The following is a 24435-nucleotide window of genomic DNA, read 5'->3' on the forward strand; positions in this document are numbered from 1 at the left end:
TCTTGACTACTCCATGTAAAGTCATGGTAGTTTTGCACTGTCAGTTGGAAGAATCCAAAGACAAAAAATAAATAAATAAAAAATGTCGCTGAGATGAGTGATTCCTGCATTTCTTTGATGGGAGCAAGCCTTTTTCAAGTTTGGGCAGAAGCTGAGGTGGCTTGAAGAAAGCAAAAAACTTGACAAGTATTGTTCACCTTTTGCTTGCAATGATCATACTTTTCCTCCCAAATATTGTAGTGTACCATTGGGGCAGAATAAGATGGAAGATGGGACACAAGTATGACTACACATTCATTACTCTGGACTCAGGTAGCAATATAAGCATGTGGGGTCTAGTGGTTGGGGAGACACGGTTTAAATATTACAGCTTAGCTGTAATATTTAAACCGTGAGAGCTGGTTTAAATATCAGTATGGTGGTGTCAGTATGGTGTCAGTGACCATACTGACACCACCATACTGACATGGTGGTGTCAGTATGGTTATACTGACACCACCATGTCAGTATGACCATGACATGGTGGTGACCATGTCATGGTCATACTGCACCCGTCTTCTTTTGGCTACTAACAGTAGGATAACACACCAAATGGAAAAGCTCAACTAAGAAATCTGAAATTGTTTTTTTCTATGTATTCATTATTCTTCAGAACTCTAAAAAATCCCAATCCAACAGAGCACTTCTGGGATGTAATGGATGACACAGTAACTGTGCTGCACCACTATTGATATGGACCCAAATCTGAGGAATGTTTTCAACAGCTTGCCATACGGGAAAATAGTACTTGCAATGTGTACCTGATAAAGAGGTTAGTAAATTAATCTTCTTGTTCAGTGTGTTTTTTCTCTGTTGTAGAGGCATGTATTCAAACCGCTCGCTTAGAAAACCCTAAGTTAATCAGACAAAAGGACATATTTCTTTGTGGCTTTCAAATAAATTCTCTTCACTCTAGTGGGTTTAAAATACAACTTTTCAGTGGATCCACTCTGTTATAACATGATGTCTTTAATATCAATTTATCTACAAAATCTTGTTTTACACCACTGCAATCTTCAAGTCATGGAAAGTGCACAGTCACTAAAGCAAAGAAACATATAAAAAATACAAACAAACAGAGAGTACCATTTTAACCATAAAATGTCTATTCATTTAGCATTGGTACTTACAGTATAAATGAGCAGAATCATATTGAAACAGGATGGTTCAGCTGTATGCAGTGGTTTCTGAGTTTCTACAGCAGAAATATTATTTTGAGAAACAGTTGTGCATTTCCTCAAAGATCCAGCCCATTTTTTCCACATGGCACTGAAATGGGCATTGTCCAGTACATTCTTCAGCTGTCCATGGCTGGTTGCCTCAAGATTAACCATAGAGTTTGATAATTAATAGAGACAAAGCACATGTGTATGCATCTGTATTAAGGACTTAAAAAGTTTTCCTTGTACACAATTTACAATTGAGTTTTCAACCAGCTGTTAACTGCACAGCTTGGTGGTCTCATAATCCACTGAATTAGGTAAACGTGCACTGAAGGCCTGCAAGGAGGCAAAAATACGAACCACCTCACTGGGAGTGAGTTTGAGCCTGTGGCGGAGGAGACAGGCGAACAGGTCCATCTTTTGTTGCCCTGCAGGGGAAAGGCGATTCACACGATCTCGTATTTCCAAGAGTTGAAGGATGGCCGTGTCCTGGGAGCCCTGTGTGTAAGGGTAGTCCAGTTGGAGGATCAAGTCACGAATTGCCTCTGGGTCAAAGTGCATACTGTAGCCAAACACTTGGATACTGTTAATCTTCATGTAACCCAGGCTCTGAGCAGGATCAGTAATTTCGGCAGGTTCATAATAAACACTGTCATTTGCTCCGTCCTGAGTCTTTATCCGGCTACGAAGGTAGACGTGGATAGTTTCAAAGAACGTCTTCCACTTGTTACCCAATGTCAAAGTCCAGTTGTAACACTCGAAGGGTAGGTCCAACTTGGTGGCCTTCCAATCCGGAAAACCATTTTCATTGACGGGGATGTACCAGCTCTCTGAGTGRCTCCCACCAAAAGGGTTGATGTAAAGAGTGAGAGCAGGCTCCAGGGTACTGTTCTTTGTAAGGCAAACTTGAAGGGATATTCCAAGCAGCATATGAACCATGTTGGTTTTATACTTGTTGCTCTTTAGCGTCAACAGCATCCTCTTCCTCCACGATGGGTCAAACCAGCTGTTAAGTCTCATGTCGTTGCTGATGAAAATAGCATGAACCTGTGAGACCGAAAAAAACGAATTAGTTCAGTTAAAAAACATGATGTATATTGAATGCGTGCAATTTTTAGAAAGTTTTATATTTGATATTATCCTTGCAATGCAACATCACTGAAAAAAACATGACAAAATTGGATTGTAGAGTTGTATAGTTCACACTGCAAGCTCCATAATTTTCAAAATCCTCACTCGAGTCTATGTAGCACTGTAAGATTCAATAAGATGCTAGATGTATATGTAGATAYAGGATATGCACAATATTAAATGAACAGCAAGCCTTGCCATTATTGCTACTGTTATTAGATTTGGTTTCTGAAAAGGAAGAGGAAAGTCARGCTGGGAAAAARGAGCAGCAGACACACTTCACACCTCTTTGTCATACAAGTTCAAGACCTTAAATTTTCTTAAAATAAGAAGCAGATTTAGTTTCAGGGACAACAAATTAACCAATCCAAAGCATTGTTTATAATTTTTTTCTTCACTACATCTAACACGTCTCTTAGAATTTGGTTTTATAAATGGTAACAAAATAGCTTTTTTAATATGAAAGCATTTATTTTTAACAACTTCCCTTTTGAACCATACATTTTAATTTCATCCAGAGATTTTCTTAGTAATTAAAGCATTCAGATGTTTTTCTTTCAACCTTTCTGTTATAGATTTGGAGTGTTTATTTAGATATTTTCCTGTTAGTCAAGTCACTTTCAGTTCAGTTTATTTCTAAAATTGACGACTAGACCTTTGATTTGATTTTTTATTTTTTTATTTCACAAAAGCAGTTGTAAATCTTTAATTTACAACACAATATCTTGAGATTCTAAAGAAGCAAAAGTACCCTAACCCTTATGCTTTCTGCTAGAATTAATCCCACTRAACATGTTAGGTTTTTCTTTTAGATTTAAATTATTTTTGTCACAWTACATATTTTTGCCAAATTTCCCTTCCATCTTACAAATGCAAAGTGATTCTCAGGCCAGAGTAATTGTTATGAATGTCTCAACTGTGAGATATAGACCYATCTTAACCCRAAGTTATTCTTTCATTTCACTCTGGATTATTTTATTTMATTTTATCCAGAAGCATTTTCACTGTGGAGACTGCACAACAAAGCCAAACAGTGAGAGAATRAYTCTTTTCACTGCAGCAGTGTCAAGTGTCACAATGTGGGAGYGAGRCTTCCTTTTTGCAACAATAAAAATACCTGATTTCCAGCATAGAACTGTGACCAGTGATTATTTTACAGTCACTACAAACTATACATAGAGGTTTAATGGTTTAAAAAAATGAGGTTTTCTTAACATAAATKTTGGTGTTTTAATGCTTCTGTTGTGACATCAGGGGAGAACAGAAGAGAAATGTTGGTGATAAAACTGAGTTTTAGCCATAAATGTATGATCATTGTACAACAGTAATACTGTGAAACTTATACAGATTTCTTCAGTAGCAGAGGAATTTTCTACCATTACCAGATATTTAATGAAAGAAGCATGAGAGAGCATACGCTCTTAAAAACCTGTTAGCGATCCATGGGGCTGTGCTGGTCATTTGGTCGATTGTGGCTCAAAGGGAGTAATTGTCTTACAATCCTCAAGTTGAGCTCAGGTTCTTCCTGTGGATGTGCMTCTAGACAAGGCCTTTAACCCCTGTTCCCAGTCAGTATGACTTAAAAAGAGCTTTCTGTGTTCAGTTGATTTTGTATTTTATTTTTTGTTGTAAAACYGGTTTGAAAATGYAAAATATATCTTTGAAGTTAGGATTTACACCTCCTTTCTCTAAGGACTGTTGTGAACATGAATGATTTGCAGAAGTGRCGTCCAAACCTTTTGSTTCCAGTACACAAGTACTTTTAAAAAAGAGAGAAGACATGCAGCAAAGGTTGGCAGGCTGAGACTCAAACCTGTGACGTCCGAGTCGAGGACTAAGGCCTCCATATGAAGRTTGTGCTTTACCCCTGTTCCAGCATTGGGATTGGTAAAAAAAATCCTGCTTTTACTACTGCAAGAATCAGGTAGACTTTTAAGTTGGTTTGTTTTTTGTTTTTTTTTATCTAAATTTGTTTATGTTTAGCGTAAAAAAATCTAACTGGCTACAAGAGTGGGGAAATAGCTAATGGCCTTTTGTTTTGTTGTTCAGACTTTGGAGTAAACTAGCGGGACACATCCACTTCTGGCAATATCGGTTGCTGCCTTGATTTTCATCCGCTTGTAAAATGTCTTAATGAATAATTGAACACCATGCAATTGCTGCTCTAAGATCTCTGCAAAAGTCTCTCTTACCAATACAATTAAATGCTACAAACCACAAAACTGCCAAAACATGYAAGTCTATTGACACTGGAACCTTTGCAGAACATTCGCAAATCAAATTCAACTATCACCGGGTTGCTTTTCACTGTCTTGATTTCTTTTCAAACGGTAAGCATGTCTTTTCAGGGAGTTGAATCCAGGTACTTTATGAAAACTTTTCAAAAAGTCTAATTAGCTTTATTAGTAAGTTTTCATTTTATAAATTAAACATTTCAGAATGTTGTGTTCTTTATGTGAAGTTTCATGTATTTGAAGATGTTTTATTTTGTTTAGAGAAATTGGGTTCATTAATCTAAAAATGCAACCTGTCATATGTACCGTCGCTGTTTTTAATGTGTTGTGGAATCCATGTAGATCTGCACAGACAGTCATACTTTACAGTGCAGCAATATTTATGTATTCAATATCTGGCAAGGTCAAACAAATTAAATACACTGATATTACATGATATTACATACCTAAGTTCCATTAAAACACAGTGTGCCAAATTGTTAAACAGAAATGTGGAGAAACTATAAAGCTTCCCTTTGCCAGAAGCTGGCCACTACACAATGCAATCCCAGGAGTCCATGTGTCTTTTTTTTTCCTAGGCACAGCTTTCGTACAGCTCAACTAGCGGTGAACCTGACATCATTAAACAAAAGCGAACAAAGAGATACCTCAAGCCTGCGGTCTGCTCTCTGCAGTAGGTAGCCTAACTCCAAATCTTGGAGGTCCGTCTCAAAGCCCAGGTAGTTCTCTGTAGAGTCTGCCACCATAGGTCTGCAAGCTCCCTGCAYCAAGGCAAATCCTGGGTTACAGCTTCCACATCGGGTGTGGTTGTCTGGTGCACACACTGCACAGGCTGAGCCTTCGCCAACAGAGCAGGGTGGGGGCGACTGACAGGGGCTGTGTTCATATCGGCAGCTGCAGCTGTGAAGCTCCTCGGAGAATGTTCCAAGTTGGTTGTTCTCTGAGCAGTACAGGAGGGACTGGATATGTCCTAGCCAGTAGGAGTGAGGCCTGCAGGAGTAACAATAAGWGATATAAAGAGATSAAAATACACTTTCAACATGARCTGATTAACTGGGGAAAGGCTTTATAAGACAYYTGTCTTATAATRAGCCACCAGACAGCTGGCTCATTATAAGTTTTAAATATACARGCCAGAGAGAATTTAATCCTGGTTAAGGTCATTTGCAGATCAAAAGAGGTGTATCTAGAAMATTTGTCCAACGTTTAACACTGTTTTATCACGATGTGTTGTTTACCAGGAATATCAGTCGACATTCTCCAGTCTGAGATTCTCAYGAATGCTTATGAATTTGAACTCCTGCCATGCTTGATGATTATTAAAGAAAATGACAGACATACAGAAGAGCAGAGAATGTTATCGTTGATTAATTTATGTCATAAATATTAGAAGTGCACTGTAGCCGGAGGGTGACTTAGTTTCAGACATGCACACATTTCCCCCAATGTGAATTGGAGTTTCATTCCATGCTACTGTAWTTTTTCCACCATGATCCCTTTATGCCTCTTATCATCTTTGCTTAAAGAAGTGAAATGGTCAGCATGTAAAAGTTGCATTTTTGTTTGAAAAAAAATAAAGCATTGTTTATGAGTTTATATTGAGGAAAACTTTAAGTTAAATTTAAAGTGTTTGTTGAAGTACTTTTGGAGAATTTATTAAATTTCATGGAGACGTTAGCCCAAGTTCAGAAATGTGCAGATTTTAATACTAAAATGAAGTACAACTTCTGGGAAATGAACTAAAAGCACATTTTCTCATCTTCTCAGAGGACCTGTGGGTAAGCCAGCAGCTTTAAGACAGTAAAGACAAGCCAACGATGGTTCTGATAGTTTCCTGTTGTGATCTTGTAAGCCTGAAAAAAMACTTTTAAAAAACTGTTGCCTCTAAGGGCTATTACTGAAATTAATTTTAAAAAATTCAGTGAACATCCAAAAAGATAAGAATCTTCTCCATAAGAACTATAAAAATATTTCTTTAAGGAAGCAAAAGTTTTAAAATGGGAATTTGAAAAAAAAAACATATATATTAGTGCTTTTAAGTGCTAATCTTTTAAGTTATTTTGTTTAATAGCTCCTTTACCCTGCAGTACACAGATTAGTGTGTAAAGAAAAAACACACCCAATTTTGTCTTATTCCCTGTAGTATTTTTTATTTTTTTTGCAATTTAAAGCCATCTGAAAAGGCATATATCTGGGATGTAATGCAACAGCAATGAATATGTATCATCTAGTTTCTTAAACTAAGTTTGTAATTATCCACCTGATCCTGCARGTCCATTGGCCGATGTAGTCAGTGGATCTTCTACTGCAACAACTCGGCAAATTGTCACCTGACAAGGTCGTCACAACTAACTGTGGACACRCACYATCTTTGCTGCTTTCGCACAATTGACAGCCTGTCGCAAAATCCAAAAGTTGCTTCTACTCTTCGCAAGAGTGGACTGGGAAGTCACATCTACTGAGTCAGACTGACAAGAGCCAACACTGTCAACCAAAGTAACTTTAGCGCAATATAAAAATTGTTTGGCTAAAAAACAGCAATAAAATATAACAAAGATCCTTTGCRAGTGGATGGCTTACACAGCTTTGTATCTTATCAATGTGAGAAAGCTATTATTGGTCRAAACATCTCAGAACATCACTTCAAAATATCCTGACTATCACCTTAAAAGTATAAATCATATATCTGTGCAGAAGCTCATGTATAGGTTTGAGAGTATTATGACTTCTTATACAAAATGAAGACTGCTGGAGACTTCAGATCTTTACTGCAGCTCTCCGTCTCTGCCCGCTGCTGCTGCCTGTTAGACTCCGCTCTCCTGGTGAGACGCGTTTAATCTTAAATAACTGCATTTTCTCTGTCTCCTGCTTCACTTGCATCTTGTTTTCCAGTTAGTTCTCCATGCAATTATAATCACATCTTCCTCTTTTTCAGTTGTCAGCTTGTCAGTTTTCTCTTGCTGGAGTCTACGACTGCATTTGTGCCCATTTTGCTTGTGTCCTTGTTTTTGGTTTCTCTTGCCACTCCTTTGTTAGATGATGAATGTGATTTCRGATAGGGTTTCTGTCTGAGCTCAGGAGTTTCTTGCCTGCTTATACATTTTTTCTTTTTCATCTGACTATCATTTATGTATACTTTTGTATCTYTGTTTGCTGCTTTTAAATGTTGATCTCTGAGAAAAAATGATAGACAGCATTTCTCTCTTGAAATGAATTTCCATGTGCCTCATGCTTTATGAAAAACAAAGTAAAAGATGTAAACATCATTGAAATTACAATAAGAAACATATTATGAAGAGGATGTTTGAAAGTACTTTCTGTTATAAGTGAAGATCTTGCTTTTCATTCCATTAATTTTCTAATTAGTGTGTTTAGTTAACATGGGGATGAGAACCTGCTTCCTGTACACTTAGGACACAACTATATCCAACAGATTTGAAGTAAAAATAGAATTMTTTTGAACCAGCCCATTCATACTATGACTGAGAATTATGACAACAGGCTACCAAATAACAAATCACAGGGAAAGTTAATTTTCCACTTAGGAATTAAACCAGTATGTAGATTACACACTGTTAGTTTTCTTGCCTGAAGGGAAGGGTTATACTTCCTCAAGTCAACATGAGAATTTGTGTGGTCATTACAATTAAAAAGCTTATTGACTTTCTTTAGMCAAAGTTTTTATGCAACCACTTAATAATGTGTCTAAGTCACAGAAAGATTGCTACATAGAAAATTATATTTATCAGTCATTCCTTATGTCCCTCTATTACTAATCAAATTGCTATTTAACTACTACCAACATCTTCACTGTTATATCTGCAGAAAAGACACACATTGTGCTGTTTCTTCCAGATCACCTGTTCTAATATATTTTCTATTACAAATACTCTTCSATATTTTGTCATGTTACATCTGCAGATTTTTATGATTTTAACAGGGAATTTATAAAACAGACACACAAAAATGCATAGTTATGAAGTTGAATGAAACTATTTCATGGATTTCAACAATTTTATAAAACTACCTGAAAACCAACCTAAATTGAATTGTGATCCAAAGAAAGAACTTTACAGAGAAGCAGCAAAAAAAGGCCCATGGCAACTCTGGAGGAGCAGCAGATGTCCATGTATACGGTAAGAGTCGATACACATAACAACTCTTGGTAGTGCAGTTCACTACCCAGACCTTTATAAAGTACCAGTGAAAGTGGAAAGGTCCAAGATGTCATGTTTAAAGTTTGCAAGTCAAGAACAGGAAACAAGATGTGATGTAAAAAAATAAATAAAAATGTTTTTTTCCCTTCATACAAAATGTAATGTGTTGCAGAAAATTGCTTGCCACCATAGACACASTATGCCCACCAATATAATGTTACTGCAGTGGGTAGCAGAGTCATATTGTAGGGATGCTTTTCATTAGTGGAAACAGAGAAGCTGGTCAGAGTTGAGAAGAAGATGAATGATGTTTAAAAGAAAGAGATATTTGAGGAAAATCTATTTAAGGCAGCAAAAGACATAAGACATGAATACCGTTTGGTATTCCACAAGGTTTGTGACTCTAAACCTGACAACCAGAACTGCAATGAGATGATTATTAATAAATATAAATGGCTTGCTTTTCAGATTTTTGTTTATAAAAATGCTTCTTTTCGACTTTACAACTCACTCATTATGGGTGTATCAAAACAAATACCAATAAAATCACTAAAATGTGTGGTTGTAATATTTTACAAGGCACTGCATGAAAAGTAAACCAGTTAACCCATGCAAGATAAGCAAGCAAAATCAATCATGAAGTAACTTTACATAGAATCAGAGTAAAATATGTTACAACTATAAATCCAGTTTGCCCTTCATGCGAGATTAAATTGCCTCAGACATGACCGCAGATGTAAACACAACATTTATAGGAAATTTAGCCTTGAAAGGATTATTAAAAATCTATGAAATAATTTTAGAGTGAATTCCTAATAGCATTCAACAAGTATATGGATGATTACAGGATCCCTTCATGAAAGCCTTCAGTCAGGAAGACGCATATGAGGAAAGCACTTTTTGAGAAGTATATATATATATATAAAAAATAAAAAAAAAGATCTGAGTCTATCATTCCAATGATGACATAAATCATTAATGCAAATAGTCAAACTTTGGGCAAAAATGTGGTGTGCCCCTAACATAAGATTTGTTTAGACTCTCGTATTTGCTTGTAACTGCCAGCACAATGAAGAAGCAATCCAAGAGAGGCAAAAATCAATCACAAGTCACTTGTTAATCTCAGGTGTAGAAAACGGGATGTCAACGAGAGACCTTCCTCTTCTCGCTCAAAGGCGCAAATATTCCGCTTAAAATGGCTTTCCACAGTGAATTAATATCACCGTGTAGAGAAAGAAAACCTAAGAGACGAATTAAAGACGATGTGGTTGTAAAAACTGAGATAAGCAAGGTTTAGAAGCTGGCGACAAAACTTCCTGCTGTGGAAGGCAATATCAGCTGCATAGATAAGCGATTAATGTGAGTTTGGTATTGTGGTGGAGGAACCGGAGCAGTTCACAAGCAGGAATGCTCAGAGAGAAAAGAGACCGAAACTGTATGTCAAGAACCCTCTATAGATTAATCTGGCAGTTGATCTATGTGCTGTTGCCACGATCGCTGCTGCCATTACTGTGGTAGCTGAGCTGAAGTGATGTAGCATGACTGACAGTGATGGCTAGAAGCATCACCTTTTGCAAACACCCCTTCAGCACCCTCGCATTGGCATGTCTAGGTTTTACTGACAAGTGACTGTTTTCTGGTACAGAAATAATGACTGTCTTTCCTCGGCAGTGAACACTGGAGGAGCCAAGCACTGCTATAACACACCACATCGCTATGACGGTGGTTGGAGTGGCCTAGACAAATAACATTTCAACTTTAATACGGGTGTTTTCTTTATTTTTCTGAAAACATTTAATTGCTCGTGATTATTTTAGTAAACGTGAAGATGCCTTAAATAAACCATTGTTGTTTATGTGAAAAAAATGAAGCCCCTGATATAGACTTGGGTATTATTTCTAAAAATAAAACACCTAAACTAAGCTGTGAGGCCAGTGACAAAAAAAATAATTATGAAAGATTTAAAAAATTGAACTTCATACTAATGATGAAAAAATGCCCAAACCATCGAATTTCTCAGGGAGGTTGGTGCTTACCTTAAGATGTGAGAAAAAAAACTGTATATAGTTTAAAGTGAATAAGAGTAACGTGACCAAAACATATGAAATCATAATCGTAAATTTGGGATGTATGAAGTAGAGTAACTTAAAGCAGGGGTTTTCATTCTTTAAACTTTTGCTGTTGTTATACGTATCACCCCATTCACATATTTCACTGATGTTGTGGGATTTGCCTGCTTAAGCTGGTGGGTATTGCGATGCAAAATGATGCCTGTGTTGCCTTGTCATTTACAGTGACAAAAGTATGAACTGCTTTTTGCTGTGACTGCAGTTCATTTACCCTCCAGTCAAAAACCTCCCAGGGCTCAGCAGACAACACTATGGCAGTGGAGGATCTTCAGATCCAGCCCATGAAAATCTAAAATTTAAATAATTCTGGTCGTATTTCCTTCTTTTTTTATTTTGTGTGGCCCAGATTCTGTTTCTTTGCTCACCATATGTTTAAATGGTAGAAAAAAAACTATCCATTTTATTGCTGGCAAAGACTTGGTGAAGTTGGCTAAATGTTCACACTTTTTTTTTTGTTGTTGTTCTTCAAAAAGCCCTTACTTAAGCAAACATTTAACATATAAAGAAAGAATATAAACGTGTCCTCACCGCTCTCTTGGTATCCGAATTTGAGGTTGTCTGTGACATCTTTTACTGAGACTGAAGAGCTTGAAAATAACTCTTTGGGCTCGTCTGGAGAGGACCCGCATGCTGTTCTCAAGCTGCTCATACCGCCACTGAAACAGGCTGTCCAAGGACCACAAGTGTTGAATAGATGACACATTCAGGAAGTAGCTCTGGGGAAGTCTGGTGTAGAAGGCTTTAAATTCATCTGCAACAACAATAATCAGGGTCGACATCATCACAGTGTTTATGTTCTGAAACACAGCATCCAGCACAGCAAGACGGGGACTTGGATGTAAAGGAGGAAATTGTGTTAAAAATTATAGACAGGCAGAAACACCACAATTCAGTTTAGACAATATATTTTAAAACAGAAAGAAACCAGTTCCTGATATTTTTAGAAAACGAGGAGGGCGATAAGTGCGGTTTAGCACCATTTGCATAACTGTCTACTATCAACATTATATTGTACCTATAATGTTGTACCTGTAGTATAGCACTCAAGAACATATTTCAAAAATAGTTAGGTGTGTGAAATGAGATTTGAAGTTCTTACTTACAGAAAAACAAGTAATACTGAATTTTATTAAACACATGGATGCAATAGGAATTTACCTGACCTTTTGCTGTACCAATGCACACAGTAGTTACAAGAATAGATAGAGGAAATCATATTCATTTAGAAGTCATCCCATCCATGTTTTGCATGAGCCATGCATAAACAAGTCTTTTGGAAACTTGTATTTTTCATGAGCCAAAGTTTAGTTTATCAGGGTTGGGAAAGTAGGACAAGAGAGAAGTTTGTAGTGTGAGCTGAAAGAATTTACATCTGAACAGATGAAAAACATTGAAACACACCACACACCTCTTACTTAGATTTCCCTGTCATGAGTGTACAGCATGTGAAGCTTGCCAACAAGACTGCATTCATGTTTACGGCTTGTTTCCGTCACATAAATTCAGCTGTAGCTTTTTTGTTGCTTGTTCATGTGGCACGCACCTCTATAAATGACAAGAATCACTTCTTGAACAACAGATCGGCATGCAGCCAAGTATGCTAAAAAACATACTGGATGCACCCTTTATGTTTTGCAAGTAGAGACCCCATTTTTCATTCAGCTCCGAAGACAATGTTCAAACCCTTTCTATTTTGTCAAAGAATATGAAATCTGAATTTAGACCTTAAAATCCAATGTTTGTCTAGAAGCCCAAAACTGGGTGTAATCGCCATATTTTCCTGACAGACAGTTTCTGCTGACTTTGTAAACTAATTGCCATACAATTTGCAATCTTTATTTTTAATTTTGCAGAGACCTATGGAACTAACATGCAGAATGTATTGCTGACCAGCTGCTACAACATCAACATCTTTATATAAACAAACAAAAGTGTTGAAATTTTAAATGCCATAACAGCAAATTAGGCATATTGTGTAGGTTGTGTTCACATACTTAATGTGACACATTTGCATTTTAATAAGAAAATACACAAACACACAGCAAAGGCAGTTTCCATTTTGTTCTATTCTATTCTGATTTAGAAAAATATAATTGGAGATATACTTGTACATCCAGAGGAGCTGGCACAGCTCAGGCAACATTATATCACTAATTTATTACTAAAGGTGCCATGTTATATTTTTGGCACTTGATAAAATTCCTTAGCCCTATACGTTCTCTGCTTTAGTGCTAGGACTTATTTGCATCTTTAGTCGATAAAGCACTGCACTGTGATATCTCTTGTTGAAGGACATTTTTATGACACTTTTAGGTGTCTGCATTCTGGACACACTCCTGCCCTCACTTTACAGCCAGCAATTAAAACATAAAGTTTGAAGGTAATTGCAGTGAGTAATATTTCAGAATAATGCAAATCTGGATAAAAAGACATCAATTTTGATTTCACCTGAGTAATAATGGTCAGGGCAGGGTGACCGAGCACAGCAATAATAACTAAACATTGTGCTAAGAGCTTCTATTCAACCTCTGTTTCCCCGGTGATTGGAAAAGCTGGACTAGCAATAAATGGGTTTTATAGCTGATTAATCTTCTGCAGACTTACTGTAAACTGCCCAAGCTGAAAGTTGTTTCTTTTTTTTTTTTTTTACATTTTTTATCTTATTCTATGCTATTCATGTCATGTTTTTAATTCTATATGCAGATAGCATGCCAGAATTCAATACTCTTACTCAGCTATTATTGTTCAACCCTAAATCAGAGTAGGGAGAGATATATGAATAGGATTCTCAGTCAGGTTTAATGGTGCGGATAAAATACCTGAATTCATGCCCACCCTCTCTCATATAAATGATTTATATGCAAAAGTCGTATTTTCTCCAAGTATGATGAGGCAAACAAGCTGAGGGGAAGCAATAATTCCTTATTTTTTATGAGGACTTTCTCACCTGATTCTTCAAATTCTTTATAAAGCAACCCCCATGTCTCTGTTATTCTCTCCAGGCTCTCCTCCATGGCTTGGATGTCCATGTAGGGGCAGTTGCACTCTGGAAACTTGGGATCACAGTTGCACCAGCAATCATTGTCCTTGCAGACAAACTCACCCTCTCCATTGCAGGCTATGTAGCTGAGAGCAGCCTGCACAAAACTTTCTCTCAGGTAGTCTGGTAGGATCACTTGCAAGCCTGTAAAATCAAGCTGGTTTTAGTACCGCCATGAAGATGTGCACGGAGGGAGTGACACTGAAAGTGTGGGGGCCATAAAGTGCTGGCTGAGCTGATAACTTACTTAATAAAATCTATAAATCTATATATATATATCTGTATGCCAAACAGATATATTAGGAAACACACAAAAAAAAAGAGAGCGAGAGAAAAAAAACGGGTAAAAAATGTACAAACCTTGCAGCTGGACTTTATTTTCAGGACTCTGAACGAGGACAGAACTGACGGAGTCAAGGTTGTCATAGTTACTACACCCGAGAGGGCCTGTTCGCGTCTCTGTCACCTGGGCAACAACAACAAAATGTAATTTATAACTACTCCACTTTATTCATTTTAGCAAAGTGCATCGCTAACCTAAAGAGTACTCTTACTTGATGAGAAAAGAAAAATGTTTCTAGGGTAATGTAAATGGGTAATGTAAATTGGTATTCCTGATCTCTTAAAATAAAGCCATTTTAACATAATCAATTGTACATTTGAATGTAAAATAAGTAAGCTCCTTTCTGCTGAATAGCTGAAGGAGCACTTTGCTGTTCTCATTTTAAGGCAAGAATGGTTCCACACTCTTTATTTATTTTTTGTCTAAGCCCTTAATTAAGGACATTCCAAATGACTCTTGCCACAAAGCCCCTTTCTTCACTTCATCTGCAAGAGCCCATTTTACCTTTTCCCATTCTCTTACGGTGACAGTGACGTGCATACAAGTAGATCTCGTTTTTCTCTCTTTGTGGTTTTTTGACTTTGTATTTTGCTTAGCAATCTGTCCAACTCTGGCTTGCCAGGAGACAATTGTTGTACAGTGATAGATGGATGAGGCAAGACAATTGGGGTAAGTTGATCAGCAAGATCATCATAAAGGGTTCAATAAAAAACTGCTGTTGTACAAACTCAGTATTCTGCCTTTTTATAAAACAACATCAAACATTGGAACAAAAAGACAAATACAATGAATAAACAGAAGGAAAGGGGCATTGCTTTACTGAATGTCTTAAAATACATTTATATCACTTTATTAATCCTTTCCTGAATTATGTGGGGTTTTAATGCTTATATGAATCTGAGGAAATGAGACACAATGCTAGATTCTTAACCACATGCATATTTAATCCTTAAAATGAATTATTTGATAAGCCATATGATATGCCATATGGAAAAACATTGAATGATGAGCAGAACATTCGATTTCCGCTTTGCTTAGCAGCTGCCTTTCACTGCTGATACATTCTGGTATATTACAAAAAGCTTAATAGGACATTATTAGCCACCTGTATGTAGGCATATGATAAAATTTGGAAGTAATGTGGATGGAGGAATACTGTGGTTCTCCTCTGCGTTTAGCAGTGTCTCTCATGATGTGGGAACTTGATGCTCTGTGTACACTGAGGCAGAAATATTCCATATATTTGAGTGATTTTTGTTTTAATAAAAAAAAAAGACTGCAACTTTCTTTATTAGGTAAAGATGATGTGTTTTATTAGGGTATCTCAACTGAGAAATTTAGAACAAACAAGAATAGAGAAACAAAAAGACGTACGTTTTTTTCTGATGTTTTATAAAGCATATAAAAAATCAGGAGGTTTCAAAAAGTGACAGCAGAAGCTATCAATATGTTCAGCTGTTATCCACAGCGTTGAATACTGACATATTGTTTATATTATTTAAGTGTGTTTGTACATCATATGTTTATTCATGTGCCAATTTATTGGTAGCTTAGTAAAGGTGTAGGATGTTACCTAATTTGGAAATTACTCTTTCAGTAAAACTATAAAATAGTGTGATAACAGTTATGCAAGTGTGACTGAAACAGTTTGAGTTTGTTTTTACCTTTTTGATGTTAAACCTGAAACCGTATATTAGTCCATCAACCCGTAAAGCATATGTGTATGGTCTGTCCACATTCATACATTCAATATACATGGGTAAAAAGCTTGTGGTTGTTTTTTGTGTTGTTTTCCTGATACTTTAATTCATTTGACCCAACGTGTGTCAATGTTAAATAAATGTGATCTTTAGTGATACTGATGAATTAATCGTATGCACAGAAATGTAAGCATAAGTAGATTTTCATGTGGTAACAGAATAACACAGCTGAATGAAAAAATAAATTATTTAATCTGTCTAAATTATCTCATCCGACAAGAATAAATTAATTAAGGGCTTATAGTTTCGGTTTATAATTTTAGTTTTTTTTTTTTTGTTTTTGTTTTTACATGATTTGGTCTTCCTACAAATTTCAAATTTGTTAGTGTGTGCTGCATAGATGTACTGTCTAGGCACCAAACTGCACATTTCAGAACCTATTTGCTAAAAAAAGAGTCTGCTTTTTGAATATGAGAATTGTATTACTGACAGCAGAAATGTGAAGTCATTAACACAGTCAACTCACAATAAGTGAAGTTCTTTATGAACATACTTTGGTATTTTCCCACTGTAGTCAATCCACTTGGTCATGGAACAGACAACAATCAATAGTGAGAGATTGAGTACACAGAAATGTGTTTGTCATTACAAGAGTGCAATAAATCCAGAGGCAATCCATCGGATGGCAGGATAAAATTAAAGGTTCCTGCTGTTCTCTTGGTCAAGACTGAAGCCTTGTTTATCACTTTGTGTAGAGTGACTGGCAAACAACATTTGAGTAAGGCAGAGGTATCTCTATTGATTCGGTTCACAAAAATTGCAAGGTGCAACAAAAATGCATCCCTTTGCTCTTGGATATCTCTGAAGTCATTACTCTTTGTACAAACAAGCAGATCCAATCAGAAAACTTCACCCTGTACCAACACGTCCTGAAGAAATTCCACATTTCAAAGGCATCGTGATGCATTTATACTCCTCAAAAATGAGCTTCAATTTGCAATTTTCATGGCTGAAGCATGCAGGCAATGCCTCATCGGTCTTCTCTCATTCATTCCTCAGCTTGCTAGATTTTAGATTTATGCAGAGAGCTCCAATCTGTTCTGTGGGTCAACGCCTTTAGGAAAGGATGCACAAGTGTGGAAGAATCTGTCACCCTTTTGACTCACTTTCCACTGATTATAAAGGTGAATCTGTGCTTTTTCCACTTCCCACCTGTCAGTCACACCAGATGACTGCCTTTGGACTATTAAAGCACAACCTCACATACTCTCTGTCCCTCTGTAACCACAGAAGGAATCCTTGATTCCCAGAAATAAAACAGACAAAAGCATTTGCCGCAACTGATCTGCTGTGCCCACTTCGACTGCAAAAACTCACCGTTCTCTGAACAAATTATTGCAACAGCCACAGAGCTTTGACATGAGTGTAGAGAATGTGACTCATATTCTGTTGGAGAAGGAGCTACCACAGCCAGCTCCCGCTGTGCCCGGAGAACAGAAAATGGCAGAGAAGAGGGACACCCTTCCCTCTGTCACCCTATTAACCCCACGCTACCTGAAGGTGACAACTGGAGCTTGTGACTTGTCCCCAGCCGTGTTTCACAGGACTCATTTATCTTCCCCTCACCATATGTGCTCATCACAGTGCTTCCTGCAGACTCAGTGTGCTCAAAGCAGCTGATGATCATATTTTATCACAAGCAGGCAAATAAAACGAGTATTTCTCTTTTTAGCTCTCATTGATGCTGTAATGGTGTTTTACTAAGGACATTAACTATGACAACTGTGCACAACTAGCCATCTTTAAATTTGAATCTGAAATTCAAATGTGTAGCTTGAGAGCCGATTGCTTAAAATGCGTTTAAACTGTTTGAAATTAACCCAATTTAAAAAAGAAAAATACATGTATGAAAAATATGCACACATTTTATCTGTGTAAATTTGAATCCATATTTCTATGTGCAATTGTGCTGTTTGACAGCTAGAAGACAGTAAGTGAGAGAAAATAAAACCAATTATTAATAAATCTACACACCTTTGTTTTAGATTATGACAAACCTTTTCCAACACATGCAAACTTTTTGTCTGACAACCACAGTTACAACATGCTGGTGATCTGACTGTCGGAGTTGAGGACATTTTGGCTGCAGTATCTGTGCTTTCCCGAAAGCTTGGTGAAATTATTGGTCCCTGGAAGGTTTTGGAATCAAAATGTTAGATTTATTCCTTATGATCTATGTACAGATAAGCTAATAATTGTTGATGATTCTCATAGCCAACAGCTGGTTTTCTGTCTTTTGTTCTTTTACATGGTATTATCGCCCTTTATTGACCTTAGTCAGACAGGAAATGGGCTAATCGCCTCAGGACCACGCACAGCTTTGAGATAAAAAGCTGTTTCTTGTAATTTAACTCAACATTTTACTGTAAATTTCTAGAACTTTGTTTTTTCTTCTGTACTTTTTGCATTATACAATATGAAATAATATTACTCAAAATAGTCTAAAACACTTGTTCATGATAAAGATGATTTTTTTAGTTTAAGAGAATGCTCAAATGTTCCAAGACAGTAAACATTAATAAATGTAATTTATAAATGTGAACATAGGTTAGGAGGGAAAACAGGAAATTGCCAGATGTGAGATAGAGAATTTAGACGTGTCGCTAGCTACCTTTGCAGACTTTTGTCAATATATCAGTGATGCCGTTTCTCTTTAATGTGTCATTGTTTTATATGAGACTCAATGTGGATGGAAAGTGTGATAGTATGTGCATTTACTCTCGTAAATAATATCTTTAAAAAACTTAATAAAAAGTCATTACCTTTATGGCAGTGGAGGCAATCTGGATGTGGTGCAGTTTGCGCAGAGTGCTCTCCCTGTCAATGAAGTAAGAAGCGGCGAGCTGGTGCAGAGCTTCCAGAGTCACAGTAGAGGAGTTACCAGAGAAATCGCTCACCTCTGCTTTCTTACTCAGCTTCCTTTTGTCCACAAATATTGTAAGAGCTTCTTCCCCTGCATGGAAAAGGAACAGAATTTCTCTCATTGTTTTTTTTTTTTTTTTTTTTTTTTTTTTTTGAATGAGAGGTGCATTAAAGCCTTGCAAGAATAACCTTTCTCTGAGCTTTCTAGAGAATATTCTGCAGTGGCAATGGTTTGTATGATTTCAGGCTTTTTCTCTGACTTTATCACCCAGAACACATAAAAATGAAGTGTTTATCTAAATGTGACAAAGTGTCATGCTTTCCAACTGTTTTAATAGGAGTGTAGCTTTACATTGTCTATTTCTGGCACCAGAAGTAATATGAATGCTCCCAGAAAACCCTAGTGTTTTTATGTACATGCTTGTCAAGTGACTTCTGATTGAAAGACTATTGCTAATATTTGTAGAATTGCACTTTTCATGTTGGAGTAGCTCTATTATGTTTGTTCTGATTTGTTCATTTTCCAGACTTTTGTTCATAATTTTTTGGATTAGGGAATGCTTTTTCAGACAATTACTCCCTTTGGTCGTGGATAGTGTGCAGCTGGAAGGATTTTTGCTCCCTTTTTTTTTTTTTTTTACTTTCAGGGTTATTGTTAAGATTCATAACCACTGCAACAAGTGCTTTAGATTAGATTCAAAAGCTCAACTAATACCTGAACAACGACCCCAAACCCCAGAGGAATTGAAAAGGAGGCTTCACGGATAAAGAGCAGAACCAAAGTACAGAGAGAAAAGGAGGAAGTTCAAACCATCTTTTCCACTGATCATATTCCCAACACCAGCATCTTTTAGTCTGGCTTTCCATCCATACTACCAGACTAGGACTTAAAGAGTACATGAGATGGATTAGAAGTGCTTGCTAACAACAGATGGTTTCATCCAGAATATTGAGAATATCATCATTATGTTATATAAATACAGGTATATTTGCTGCAAAGCTGAATTCTACTGGATATCCTTCCTGCCCCACAGAATCAACATTCACAATGACGCTCTAAATATTTAAAGATATTTGGATTATATAAGTCATTACAAAACTGCATGTCTGTTTTTAATAAGTAAAGTATTCATGAACTAAGATGAATTATTAGATTAGCTACCTTTGGTCCCGACATAATTCAATGCCGAACCAAAACAAAGGGTGAAATGCACTGTAGTCAGTGAACAAAAAGAAACTGAATAGCACAATAAACCGCTCGTGCTTTATTTTGCAGAACAAGTTTATTTCATTTTATTTTTTGTAATGAATCTAGCCTGAGGAAAAAAAATGTCAGGTGTAAGCTTCTTCTTTGCTTTATTTGTTTTGCTCTGAAATGCCCAAAAAAATAATTTAAGAGTTACGTTTGAAGGATATACATGTCATCATCACTATGATTATGAGGCTTCGATGTACATGAACAGGTTGTCATAAACAACAGTTCACAGTAAAAGGATGTACCTGATAATAACAACAACCTTGGATTCATATTAAATGTTGTTGACAACTTATTTGGAATTTCACCAGCTACAACTCCAGACAGTAAATATGTCTATTTCCCTGCACACTTCTTGAAAACTGGTAGTTTAGGCCACAATTCCCTTTGTGTCCACGTTACAAATAGTTTTTTAACAGTTTTATTCAATTATATGTATAATAGGTACTTTGTCAACAAATATTATTTTACAAACATTAGAGAGAAACCATGACTGATGGTCACATTACCAAGATGACAACAACAACAAAAAAAGGTTGTATTTGTAATCTATATGTGGAATTTCTTTGATAAGGTTCTTCAGTCCTCTTCTCTTATCTGAAGTAAACTTGATTTATACTTTGGTTCCCAAGATTTATACTCTATGTCATCTAACACATTTTCAAACAAGAAACATTTGCACCACAAAAACATTCATGAGTAATTTTCAGAAATTAATCTATAGCTTAACAGTGGCTTAACCTTAAAGCACAATTTGTTTTTCTTCAGGAGAGCCACTCAAAAAAGCAGATAATTATAAGCTTCACAAAACACCAGCACATCCTCCATAAGCACCTCTAAAGAATAAGGATTCTTGATCATAGCTAGAAAAGGTCGTGCCACCCAGCATCTAAAGCCACTGATCATAGCAATCGCCTCTTCATAAGTTTAAGGGCTGGGGTGCAGCAGACGGTCTATGCTTTAAGAGTTCCTCAGACACTGCACATCATCTTTCTCATTATAATGCAGTGTTAATGCTTCTGAGTCATTTTTCTGCCAACTGCCTTTCTTACTCAACTGCTGAAGGGCACACTCCTAATATCACAATCTATTTATTAATTTCATTAAGTCCATATGTTTCTGAACACAGAGGCAATCCATACGGAACCGCAAAGACGGTTCTCGGGCAAAGATCCAAAGCAAACTCCTCATTCTCCTCTGTCTATGACACTAACACACTGGCTGAGAGCCAGAGTGTGGGGCAACATCAGCTCAGGATGCCTGAGATGGTTGCATTATGTACAGCCACTCACAACAGCAACCTTTTCAAAGCTTGGAGTTAGGGCCGAAGTAATTGACAAGTGTTGCTTTGTAAAAGCAAATCTCTTTGAGAGAAGCCTCGACCTCTCTGGCATCTTAAAAAAGTTTTCCTTTTATTCCTTTTCTTTTTTAGGAAAGTCAGCGAGCCATTAGTGCATGACCATTCAACAGTCTGTGAAGGGAAAAAAAAAAAAAAAAAAAAAAAACTTTGGATGACCATGACACTGCACAAGTATTTACGAATACATAGTAAATGGTCTACATTTGTATAGTGCTTTATCAAGTCAGAGGACGACAAAACGGTACAAGCTACAGTCAGTCATTCCCTCTGACCACCACCAGCAGGCAAGAAAGGAAAATGTATTGCCGAAAAACACGATTGAGATAGATGGGGGGGTACAGGAGTACCGCCGGGGTTCAACCTGGCAACCAAAGCCAATATATTAAATTATTTTATGAAGTTTTTTTGGTTACTTTAAGTAAACTCCAGTAATGTGAATCACCATCTGCTGTCCACGGAGAACACCTGGAAGATTTTATTATCTCAAGTTGCACAGTTTAGTGAAGCCAAGATCATCATCAATGAAAATAATTCATTCAGTAACATTTCCCCCTGGGCCATACCATATTTTATAAACTAAATGCTTGTTCTGTGAAAAATTTAAATAATAATTAAAAGAAAAGAAAAGAAGGTGCATTCTTGTGGCTTTATTACTTTGTCTTAAGCCAATGGCATAAAAAAGAAAAACAAAAATCCTGATTAACTCTGTAGCTGCACCTGATGTGCATATATATCATACATACAACAACATCTGTTGTCATTTCACGTTGCATTACTGTTGGATGTTCAGTGAAACATAGATATAAAAAAAAATGAATACCAAAGAAGAAGGTATTTAAATAGCTTCCCTTTCTGTGACAGTTTATCAAATCTCTTTCTGACCTACTCATATTTGCATTCATAAATTACACAATAATAGCTGTAGAGCTGTTATAGTCTATAATGGTCTTGTCTCACACCAGGAACCTCATAAGGTTTAGTGCCTTGCTATAAAAAAAGCACACTTCTGTAGGGTTCTTCAAGAAAAAATGTTGCACAACTGACTTCAAAACGTCTCTGTACAAAAGCACTTTTGAAGTGAATGTTGTTAATTTATTCCTTGTTAATTTAAAAGGAATAAAGTTCAATTCAACTGGTGAATCCATGCAGCATATATGACTGCACAATATTGCTTTGTCTTCACAGTATCTTAGTATGCACTATTAACATAGCAGGGGACTTTTCAGAATATTAAATGTGTTAGCTATTATTTATTAAGCGTTCACACTTTGCATTCCATTAAAAATTCAGTATGTTGGAAGCAGATTTACTGCAATAGATTCCCACACCAGACGCTGTTGAAAAGATCAGAGGCTGATTAGCTCAGGTAAGTGTTGGAAGTGTCTTAATCTCAAACAAAAGAAAGAAAACTTATGAACATGTGGACATACCACAGCTGACATCATCGCAGCATTCAACAAAAATATTACAACTGCATTCCTGCCTAATTCATTCTTGCTGTTAAACACAAAAATGATCATTCAGAGAAAAGCAGTAATAATTTCTTTTACCTCCAAGTGTTGCTGTTAATAAGAAGTGAGTCCCATACTTTTTGATCAGATTGTCAGTGATCATTTGGGTTGTAGGTCTGCGGCCCAGAAGTCGAATGTTTCTGATGAACTCTGGGGTTAAGGGTAACTGTGACTCCAGGAAATCTCTTCTCTCCACTGCAAGGTTGTTCACCTTCCATCGTCCAAACTCCCTGTTAGGAATAGTCACACAAGAACAAAAAATAAAGTAAAACAACAACAAAAAATCCAAAGATTTACATGCCAGTTGCTGAAAGCAAATGTATTTTTATATAAACTGCTAAAAAATAAAAAGCATAGTGATGATGTTTTAATATTCTCCAGGGAGTCCAGACTTCTAAAACCCACGAGCTGTTTTTCTACACAAGGTTGTTTATTTTGGTTATGACCTTATTGATTTAGAGTTAAAAGTAACATATAAAATGACTGACCAAAAACAGGAACTTAAGAAAACAAGATGTAAACAAGCTGATCTTAAAATGTAATTAAAACTGAGGTTATTTATAGAAACAGAACTTATCATGGACACTTTTTTAGATAAACTATTTAATCTGTTTAATTAATTACTCAAAAAAATATATTTTAGTTGCCTAATTTGTTAATCCCTCAGTGAAGACAAACATTATCTGCCATAAAATTGTATATATAAATATTACATTATTTTAGAGTGACTCCCATGCTCTTACATACATTACAAAGGCCTAAAGGATCTATTCTCCCTAAGCTCAAATAAAAATAATTAGACAAATACAAATCCTATTAAAATCAAAACAACTGATTAACTACAAAGAGTGAGTTCAACTTTTGTATCACAAAATTAGCAATTTTACATCAATAGCAAGTTCATACCCATTTGTTTAGCATTGTATGATAAATAAATACATTGCGAAGGACTAACTTATATATTCTCTCAAAAATAAGCAATTAGACTAACCAAACATAAATCCTATTAATATCAGTTCAAAACACCATAACCAAAACTAAAGTTGAAGTGTCATGGTGTGTGTTGATGTTGGACTCAAATGCAACAGGCTGAAACTTTGAGTTAATTTCAAAGATTTAATAAAAAACGAAAAAAGAAAAACTTACAACAAAAAGCCAGAACACAGGAAGCCACAGCAAAACAAAAATAACATAACCAGGAAGTTCTGTCAAGTAACAGGAATTCTCAGGATTAAACAGGAGGAATCAGCAAAGCGTGACTGAGAATGAGTTGCTTAAGTACTGGGAGGTTAAATGATGAACAAAAGACTCAGGCTGAAGAGCTAATGGGTTGCAGGTGTGGCGAGAGCAGAAATCAGGCTGAGGAGACAGAGAGAGAAGGAGAGACAGAGAGAGAGAGAGAGAGAGAGAGAGAGAGAGAGAGAGAGAGAGAGAGAGAGAGAGAGAGAGAG

General features: G+C 36.4%; 1 protein-coding gene across 1 annotated transcript in view; it reads right to left on the minus strand.

Moving 5' to 3' along the window:
• Nucleotides 1-988: 988 nt before the first annotated feature.
• Nucleotides 989-24435, minus strand: part of brinp3a.2 (bone morphogenetic protein/retinoic acid inducible neural-specific 3a, tandem duplicate 2) — a 56353-nt gene continuing 32906 nt past the window's right edge. The window contains exons 3-9 of the mRNA XM_008406674.2: nucleotides 23024-23214; nucleotides 18759-18949; nucleotides 14254-14359; nucleotides 13801-14037; nucleotides 11382-11604; nucleotides 5215-5557; nucleotides 989-2249 (exon numbers count right to left, since the gene is read on the minus strand). Of these exons, the coding sequence (XP_008404896.1) occupies nucleotides 1479-2249; nucleotides 5215-5557; nucleotides 11382-11604; nucleotides 13801-14037; nucleotides 14254-14359; nucleotides 18759-18949; nucleotides 23024-23214 (2062 nt within the window). The 3' untranslated portion in view covers nucleotides 989-1478. The remainder of the gene's footprint in view (nucleotides 2250-5214; nucleotides 5558-11381; nucleotides 11605-13800; nucleotides 14038-14253; nucleotides 14360-18758; nucleotides 18950-23023; nucleotides 23215-24435) is intronic.

This window comes from Poecilia reticulata, linkage group LG4, assembly GCF_000633615.1.
Source record: "Poecilia reticulata strain Guanapo linkage group LG4, Guppy_female_1.0+MT, whole genome shotgun sequence".
In the NCBI taxonomy this organism is placed as follows: domain Eukaryota; kingdom Metazoa; phylum Chordata; class Actinopteri; order Cyprinodontiformes; family Poeciliidae; genus Poecilia; species Poecilia reticulata.